Here is a 10480-nt window from a genome sequence, read left to right on the forward strand (position 1 = left end):
TGTTGTTTTTTTTTTTGTTTTTTTTTTTAATAGAAAACGTTGCATTTCAATTTCCCTCTGTGACTGGAATATGTCCGTTTACAACTATGTTACCGTGTTGACCTCAAATGAATGTGTGAACTTGTGTGGATATATTTTTTTGTGTGTGTGTGTATGATTACACTGCCTCATTTCAAATTGATAATATATTTTTTTCTGAAATACATAGGGCTTCACAGAGATGTTGCAAAGCGTTTGATGTATATGTTATATGCATATACATACCTGTATAACTTTGAGTAAGGCTATGTCTACAAGGAACCAAATACCTTATTTGCATGGGAGTATTTAAGCATAAAGATGAAACCCCATATAGCTGGAGAAGCCATATTGTAATACCTACAGTACAGTAGCAGCCATTCAAAATGGCTCTTCCCAGTCAAATGCCAGCCGAATGGCAGCCCACTTACCTGCGACTTCCAGCCGCTATGTGTGCATATTTTTTTACTCTGACTCCACCCTTTCACTGAATTACAGGGTCTTACCAGGAGATGATGCTTCTCTTTCGTCCTTAAGCTGCACAAATAATGATAAAAAAAAATATTTTAGTACAAAGATTGATGTTTAAAAAGGAATTGTAGGGGACCGGCCAAGGACCAACCAAGGGCCCATCAAGGAAAGCGAAGAAACTTTGAATGGCTACTACTGTATGCCATGTCCATAGCTGGCCCAGTAATAAGCAACAGATGAAAAGAAGAACCGAGTCTGAGGGATAAAAGACCTACTAAATATAAATTTGGAGCAGGATTGGGACAGTATTTTTCCACTTAATGTGCTCCTCTATCAGTTGATGGCACTGTGCAGAGGGTGGTCGATATTATGTATGATACTAAGCAGTTTGCCTAAATACTCTGCTCTTTTCCACTAATGTGAGTGACTCTAGTTGTACTATATCTAGCTGAATTGAGAGGGGTTGCTGGAGAGGGTCAAAAACAAGAGCACAGCAATTTATCACTTGCAACAGTACATGCTGTATGTTGGCTTGGTGCTGTAAATATCCTTTCCTGTTTTTGAAAAGACAAACAGTGTTGAGCTTGTTTCATACAGATCCACTCTAAGCTGTACTTGGAAAGTAGTTCTGCTTTTCAGGCTTCAGTCCATTTCTAATCATTCTCTTTTTGCTGTGATTTTCATGTCCATACAATAGGACTTGATGATCTATAATTGTTCCATTGATTTTCTCAAAGGGAAAGGATTGCTTTTATCAACATACCAGGATGCATACCAGAACAGTAAACAATAGACAAATGGGCATGTTTTTAATCTAAACTCTTAAATGAACATTACTGTTCAAACAGGAGAACACATTCAGCGACTAAAAGCACAATAATTATTTCTGATGATTCAAGGATTTTCTCTTACTCATCCCTCTTCCTTGCAAATCTGTAGGCTATTTATGTGGCAGAGAAATACACGAGAACTGCTTTAAATGTTCCAAGAAAAATAAAAAAAACTGCAAGGCCATCTAGTTGTCAGTTAACTGATTAGGTGGTATCTGAAGAGGGCTGCCTAAATATTGACGGAAACATTTTATTTTCTCAGGTTCTACAAGAAAAATTAAGAAAAAAGTAAAAAAAGGAAATTGTGTAAAGCAGGTTACAAAGGTTATCATGGTTGCAAACACCAAAACACTCATTTTGATAAAGTTGTTCCTAAGGTGTTAGGTTAATAAGCTGCACTCAATAGATTCACTACTAAAAAAATAATTAGTTTTTTTTTATCAAATACAATATTTATTACTTGCTGGCTGGTCAAGGTAAGCATTTAAAGGGGGGTGAAATATTTTTGTAGTGGTTTGCCCTAAGAGGACAGAAATTTAAAAATATGTTTTCATAGCAACATTGAAACACAGGCTGTTGTTTCATGTCCTTCTTCAAACTGGATAATGAAAAGGTGTGCTCCTTCTCTTCCACTCTTGATTTATATAACTAATGCATTTAAGTGTTATGTACATACCTCAATATATGGTGTTTTTGCCTTTATAGTTGTATTCTGTCTTTTTTTGGACCTCTTTCCTAAAACAGATAAACATAAACTAATGTTTGTTAAAATCATTCAGTGGAATCTGATATGCGTCTCAAATTTTTGCTCATCTCATGTTGTTCCCACTCTTTATAGTGTTACTACCTCTGACACAGAAGCCAAAATACCTTCCAGCTTTATGAAGATGTGATGTTGGATCAGCAATAGAATGTATCCTCACAAATTAATCATTTAGCTTAACAGAGATCTAATAGAACCAGAGAGTAATCTGGTTAAATCCTGACCAGTTCTCTCCCATCCACTACAGTTAATCCAATTGGTTGTGGATAGAATTGTAGTAAGCACAATACATAGTTCATGGTATATTAAGCCAAGTCTTAGATAAAAGCTGTAAAACAGTAAAAGGTCATTTCTGCAAGCTAAAATGAGGAAAAGGAGAAGGTTTGCTTATCTGTTGTCTTTTAAAATGCCAGCTCTCCTTGAAGAGAAGTACAGGTGGTTAAGTAACTATTATCACAGAGCTGATCACAGAAAAAATATAATCAAATGATTCTTTGAGATCTGTAACAAAAAAGAAAATCAATATAAGTCAAAGTGACATCCTGGCAGCTGAAGCAGGTGGGTAGAAAGAAATTCACCTAGTATCGATTTAAATCGAAGCGATGGGTGAAATTGAAGAGGTTAGAAAGGAAAGTAGAAGCTTTGGGTGCAGAGAAAAAACCCCACAACAGTCGCAATAGACACTCTTGCTAAATCTCATTGTTTATACAGAAGGCAGCTGCACTTCACTTGTTTTTCTAATATGTTTTAACCTCTCATTCAAGAGGCTTCTTCAGTTCTAAATAGGTTGAAAGTGTCTGTTATCATGCTGCTCATATATAAGGATAAATGTAAAAACAATTATTTCATGGATTCTGAAGTGGAAACTGAGGATTATTGTGACAAGGATACAAAGTGACAGGCACAGAAATGAACAGTGCAATAAAGTAGTCACATTTCCATTTAAGGAAGGGGAGACTCTACCTTTTACTACTCAGGATAAACAGTTTGTCTAGTTCAATCTAAGACCATTTTGCAAAGAGAAGAACAAAGAGAAGCAGCAGCATCTTGTTAATGTCAAAAGCAGCTCCCTGGACAGGATCATGTGTTGGCTGTGCTTGTGATGGCAATAAAACTTCTTAGCTATCTAAGGAATACTTTTATTATGTCTATCAGATTGTTGTCTGAAGGTATACAGTAAACCAGTCTAGAACCTTACTTGTGTGGTCTAACGTGAATTTTAACCACATAATGGTCACAAAATAACATTTTATATAAATAATACTTTTTATTAAACCATCAACAATTTGAGATCACAGATATAAACAAATGATCAAGGTTCTGTTCAAATCTGAATAGTGTATTGCACATTATACCATGAAGATTATGATTATGTCAACAACTTGCAGTATAATGCTGGCAGCTGCTGCAAAATAATTAGTTTTTATGTGCAGTGAGTTGTAATTTGCTGTAAACAGTAAGGAGTTTAGCAAAATTCTTTTGCATCTTTACAAATCTACCTGTTGCACGGTTGGATCCTGTAATCAGTGGGTTATTTTCCATCAGTTACTTACAGATGAAATGGACACACTGAAAAATCTGTGACCATGTTCACAGAAAAGGCCTGGCACTCATTCATTCTTTAAAGATGAGTAATAATTACTTAATGAATAACAACACAGTCCATCTCTGTTGGACATTCAAAAGCTATGAGTTAGATATTCAAATTTTGGTTTCTCATGATGCCAAAAGTTTTTATTTGGTTTACTTAATCTCTCAGTCCAATTTCCTTTCATAGGTTTTATTCTCATCTATAGCACTTTGAAATGTCATGATATGAAAGATTTGTCTGGTAAACTACAAATAGATCTTTTTGAAGAGGAACAGAAGTCATTGTTACAAAAATATATAATCCAGATTGCCACCCTTGGATTCCATTGGATTCCATCACGAATTAACAGCAAACTGAATTTCTCAGGCTATGGAAGAGAAGCAAAGAAAAGTTGGGGGGGGAATCATCGGATGATTGAGTTCTAAGTGGTTCTATTTTGCAGCCTGCCTCTATTTTGTTGTATTTGAGCAGGCTGGCTGTGCTCCACTCCCTTAACTAGAGTGAGCGGATACACCAGTTGTTATCCTAATCACCCTTATTTTTTTGAGTTGTTATCTGCCTATTAATATTTACCTCTCACAGTCGGTCACTGCCAAATTATCTCAATGCCTGCATGAGTTTAATTCCTTTTCTTGTATGCTTCACTTGCGTTCCTGTGTTCCGGTCCTCCCCGCTGCATTTTTTGATTTACTTTCTACTCAGATTCAAAGCAAACACATCAGTTGTGATCTGATTTCCTTTAAGTGTTCTTTTTGAATTATTATTTAAGGTTAAATATATTGTCCAGCAGAGGATGTAACTGCATTACTTTTTTCTGACTTCCAAAAACATAGACGATCTGCTTTTAACAGCACTGGTGTTCATCTTTATTAGACAAATTGTCTTCCTTGATGGTCAGTCACAGCCAATTAGTGGGATACAGATTTTTATCTTTCCTCATCTTTAAATTAATAAAAAACTAAAAGACTATGAGCATAACTCCAGGCCTTTCTGTGGACATGGTCACAGGTTAGGATTTTTCAAACAATAAATCTAATTATTAAGTAACTGAAAAAAAAAGAGACAAAATTTAGATCACAGATCCATATTTTAAACAGGCATAGGTTAAGATCAGTCAGGATAACTTTTCTAGCTGACAGTGCAACTGATAAAGTTGTACAGATGCAAGGAAATTTGCCTAACATTATAGCTCACTGCATTTTGAAATAAAATGTTTTGCTGCAGCTGCCGATATCGTACTGTAAGTTGATCATTATAATCGTAAAGACGTTACTTGTAATAACATTGTTTAAATAAAAAAAAAGGATATTAACAGAACGTTAATAATCTTGATAGCTGTGATCCAAAATTCTTTAAAGTTTCATTGACAATTTTTTTAAATCATCAATAAATATCCTTACTTCTTGTGAATTCTATAGTTACATGTTTGCTTAGTGGTAGAGACGATCACTCTGGCAACAGTGACTTATAGAATATCCCCATTCTGTCATCAGAAAGAGATATAAAGTAATAATGGTGCTGCTTTGATTTAGAAACCGACAGATAAAGAATTGAAGATTCATGAGCAGACCTTCTAATGAAATTTTTAACAATGAGATCTAAAAGGCTGATGAGGATTATTGCATTATGCTCTATGTGTCCAGAACAAAAGCAGACTGTAAAGCATAATTTAACACCCCTCCTCACCACCACCACCACTAGTCTACAGATGTCTTGACTTTTTAAAAGTGCTTGTAGCATCCACTCCTCATTCAAAATTTGTACAAAAGCTGATAACTTATTTTGATTTTCTACAGAGATAAGAACAACTTGTGTTACCATTGCATTGTGTAGGCTGGGAATAGCAATGACCCATGCAGTCTGTAGATTTTTATTTTTCTTTGGAGAGCAATTCATACGGAAAAACAAAACTGGAAACACATCCAGGGTTCCTTAAAAATAGAAACAAATAATGAATCAAATAAGTAAATGTTACACATTAAGTTTTGTGAATTCACTTGTATAGAATAAAAGCACAAAAAAAAAACATAATTAAAAGGAGCCATTTGCTTCTAGTGTGTTAACATTTATTACAACAAACTCATAACTTGTTGTATACAAAAAGGCATGCAACATCTTAACAAAAATAAATCCGGTAAATATATTTAATTCAACTATACAGAGCCAGATCACACATAAGATCACTATATTGGAAGAAAGTGCAAGTAATTCAAAGAGTGAGAATATAGAAGGAATAGTGAGCAAATAATAACTGGGTGTTTTCCTCAAAAATATTTGTAGACAGCATTAAAAAACAACAATTATGTTTTCTATTATTATTATTTTTTTTGTAATGAGAGATTGGCAATATTCCAACCCAACCACAAAACTGGACTGCACTTTTTCACATTACAATTAACATTTAAGTACCCCACAAACTTTGTACACCACTTCTTGCTGTATTTATTATTATTATTATTATACTTTGTTGTTTTTGTTGCAGATTGTGTTGTTTTTGTTCCCAATACATATACTTGCTGACCACAGAAAGCACTTTTACACAAGATGCGGAGGAGGGAAAAATTTTGATTGAAAAATTACTGTTTCTGTCAGTCACAGCTGCTCCACATGGCTTTTTTCAAGTTTCATTTACTTTTGAACTGAACTTTCTAAAATATGGAGGAAAAAGTTGTGCCAAAATACTAACCCGAATGTAATGAAAATGTGATGAAGCAGTTTTACCAAAGTTTACTTTTATCAACTTAGGTGATGCATTCAATCTCTTCAGTTACTGGCATGGAGGAGGTTCTTATATCCATTTCATCGACACTCTTATTAGGGATATATGTTGACCTCCAGCGCAACAGAACAATTTTTTTCAGATACTTTACAGTGTTATTCTTGACACTGACAAAGCAGAAGGTATTAATCATACTGTTACTCATGGCAATGCATTCAATAATATAAAAAGCCACCAATGAGTTTCTCTGACGAGAGATAAGTGTTGGATGGAAGTCTCGTAGAATAGTGTAGCCGTAGTATGGGGCCCAACACAGGATGTACGCTGTCAGAATTCCGATAAGAACCATCACTGTTTTGCGACGGCAGCGCAACCTCTTCCTTATCTGCTCGGTCTGAAAACCAGGAACATTTTTGAACCACAGTTCACGAGAAATACGGGCATAACACATTGACATAACAATCACTGGACCAACAAACTCCACAGCAAAAACAAAAAGGAAGTAGGATCGATAGTAGGCTTGCTTGTCTACAGGCCAGATCTGGGCGCAGAACACTTTTTGAGCAGGGGAAGAGTTGCCACCATTAGGGTACATAGTCTCAGTAGCAAAATAGGCAGAAGGAATTGATATCAGAATGGGAACTATCCAGACTCCAGTTAATAGGCAGTAGGCTGTCTGATACTTCATACGAGGTCTCAGAGGATGTACTATGGCCATATACCTATGGGAATGGAGACAAAACATTGTATCATTGACAAGGCAGGAAATACATTTATGAAAATCAATAGGTCATCGAACCCCAATATGTTATTGGTGCAAGTACATGCGGTGTCATGAAAACTGTTTGGTCCTTACATGTCTTTATTACCAAAGTAGTATTTTTTTTTTTTTTTTTAACAGCACTAGTGGCAGTTTTTTGGACAGTGGGCTGAGAGAGGGGGAGAGACATGCAGCAAAGGACCACAAGTCAGATTTGAACGCTAGCCGGCCACGTCAAGGACTAAGGCCCCCATACAGTACATGGGTTGTGTGCGCTAACCACTGCGCCACCAAAGCACACCCAAAACTAGTTTTTAAAGGCTAATACAAACTCAGTAAAAACAAACAAACACACAAAAACTACACCATACCCAGCGATTTTTTTTTTTATTCAGGGTTAAAAAGTTTAACATCCATACTACCTACAGTATTTAAAAAAATTATTTCTCCCCTTTTCTTTATATCCGGGACTCCTTCCCGGATTGAAATATTAGCTGTGCTGCTGCCATTGTTGTCTTTGTTTATAGATGCTGGAGCTTAGCCTGTTTTTCAGTGTAGTCCCGTTTTTCTTACTACGACTAACTGTACAGTATATGCTCTCTTTCATCCTCTGACATGAGAATGAGCTTGGAGCCTGTCTGCTTGGTAGTGTCTTTTTTTGGACTGGGCCACATGTAGAGCTGGTTAACAGTTATCTTTTGTATTTCTGCTTCTGCCTCCTTGAACACCAGATGGCCTCTCACACTGAGCCTGGTTCTACAAGAGTTTTCTTCCTGTTAAAAATGACTTTTCCTCTCCACTGTTGCTACATTTATGCTCGGTGTGAGGGATTGCTAAAGACTTAATAACAAAAAAGGCGATTATTGTCGCCGCAAGCTCATCCAGGAGGAGTATGTCTTGCAAGTCATGTCTTGATGCAGTTAGCTGGTTTTCCTTGATAGAAATCTTCAACCAACCTGACTGTATTGTCTCTAAACAGTGCCTTGAGATGACATATGTTGTGAAATGCAGCTATTTAAATAAACTGGATTAAATTAATAGAACCTTCCTGACAACATGAGGTAGGCTAAAGATCTCAAAAACACTTCATCTACCAATGTAAACCTGTGACCATGTAAAGAAATTCAAAAACAGATAAGAAACAAAATCAAATTCATTTTAGAAATAGATAAAAAGTCATTTTAAAAGTTTTGAAGCAGTCTTTAAATCACAGCATTTGCTATGACAGTATAAGCAAGTAGAAAAAGCATGTAACTGTGATGAACCAACAAACTAAAAAAAATCAAAATAACCTATTACACAATCTGAGGCAATAAATTTAAAGGTTGAAGCATGAACTTGTTAGTTAAGATCAGACTTTGTGTTTCAACGATAAGAAAAAGAATCTGAATACCTTTTATAGGCATACTGCCCAGTCTCCCTTTCTTATGTATATTATTGTCAGAGATGGCAAAAGTACTCACTTTCCGTACTTGAGTAAAAGTACAGATACTTGTGTTAAAAAATACTCTGGTAAAAGTGGAAGTACTGATTAAACTTCTTTACTCAAGTGAAAGTAACAAAGTACAGGCTTGTAAATTTACTTAAAGTATAAAAGCAAAAGTAGAAACCACTTTTTTCATGCCGTTGCCTACATTTTAAATGGATGTCTGCCAATAGGACTAGATCTCTGTTGTGTTCATTTTCAATCATCTCGTCGTCCATACTACTATGCTAACGCCACCGCCACCAAGCTGCAATGATTTGCCGTGAATGAATACCACTGAATCTGTCGATTCATCTTGTAGCGGTGCGTCAAATGCAACGTAGATTCCCATCCAATTAGATTGAATTTGGTATTGATGACGTGAAAAATAATAACGGTAACTCCATTGAAATGATTCAAAACTAAAGTAACGAGACAATTTTTTAAAATGTAAGGAGTAGAAAGTACAGATATTTGTGTAAAAATGTAAGGAGTAGAAGTAAACAGTCGCCATAAAAATAAGTAGTAAAGTAAAGTAAAAATATCAGAAAAATCTACCTGAGTACAGTAACAAAGCATTTGTACTTCGTTACTTCCCATTTCTGATTATTGTTATGGTGATATCTTTGTGATGTTCTGGCCTTTTACCTTTGATAAACTTATTATTTACTTATATGTTTTATATGGTTTTTATTTTTTTAAGGATATGTTATATTTCCAAGGGATGCAAACAATATACAAATCTATTAATTCAAATTAAATTCCAAAGGTAAGAAAAACTCAAATAATTTACTAGCAGACTTAAAAATTACACTCGGAAAAGCAGAAATGAGACTAGCAATCAAACTTTAAACCGACAAACAAAACACATTTAACGGAGAAGCACATGCAATTGATAATTGTTTTTAAATCATGGATTTGCATGGTGTTGGCCACCATAGATTCAGTATTTACTAAAATATCAACATAATGCTATGTGCTGTGCATTCTCTTTTTTGTTATTATAAGTATATTTAAGAATATTATAAGTATTCATAGGTGCCACACACTACAAAGAGCTAAAAAGATGCTTGCCCTCTTGCATGACAGCAAGCCTTGGGATTCTCCACATTAAACTGCACTCAGCAGGCTTTTCTTTGTTTAGCTATTTCAAATAATGGGTTTGACAGGATAGCACCAATTATCTAGCTTTCTGTAGCATTTTAGACACATTACAAATAAACCCCTTCAGATTCCCATTAACTCTGTCAAAGTTACTTTTACATACATTATTTTTGCCTTGTCTTTTGACTTCCCCTTAGAGAGGTGACTCATCCACTGATAATTTTAAACCATATATAATAGGGCATTCAGATGTGAGGTTGCATGTAGTATTTAGTAATTTTTCTGTTTACGATTATACTATATGTGAATATTTTATCATGTCATAAAATTAAACAAAATCTTGTTTTATAATTTATGTGTGTATTTGGAGTGAGTTGTAAAGGTTTTTGTACTCACAACTTTTACATTCTTTCACAAGTTTAATGTATATTATTGGTATTTAATGGAATACCTTTTTGACATGTGTCCCCTCTCAGTCAAAAGCATTGATGATTGTCCAAAAGTAGAAGTAAAATAACTGATTATAAAGGGGGGGAAAAAAACTATTTTACAAAATCTTTGAACCTGAGCATTTAACTCAGACATTTTATTCTTGCTCCTCTGAGTATCTCCCTTATATTCACATTTAAACTTGATGAATTGGGAACAAAATACAGAAAAAAAATATTATAGTCAGACTGACTTAATTAGTTTTACTTTCTTTTCATCAAGAGACCTGAGCTGCTTTGATAAGCTCAGACAGCTGAGTGTAAAAAACTG

The 10480-nt window shown here is 35.0% G+C and overlaps 1 protein-coding gene across 1 annotated transcript in view; it reads right to left on the reverse strand.

The window, feature by feature from the left end:
• Positions 1 to 6414: 6414 nt before the first annotated feature.
• The window catches only part of LOC107090278 (prokineticin receptor 2-like), an 8454-nt gene continuing 4388 nt past the window's right edge, over positions 6415 to 10480 (reverse strand). The window contains exon 3 of the mRNA XM_015383617.1: positions 6415 to 7114. Within this exon, the coding sequence (XP_015239103.1) occupies positions 6415 to 7114 (700 nt within the window). The remainder of the gene's footprint in view (positions 7115 to 10480) is intronic.

This window comes from Cyprinodon variegatus, unplaced genomic scaffold (assembly GCF_000732505.1).
Source record: "Cyprinodon variegatus isolate N-32 unplaced genomic scaffold, C_variegatus-1.0 Scaffold1, whole genome shotgun sequence".
Classification (NCBI taxonomy): domain Eukaryota; kingdom Metazoa; phylum Chordata; class Actinopteri; order Cyprinodontiformes; family Cyprinodontidae; genus Cyprinodon; species Cyprinodon variegatus.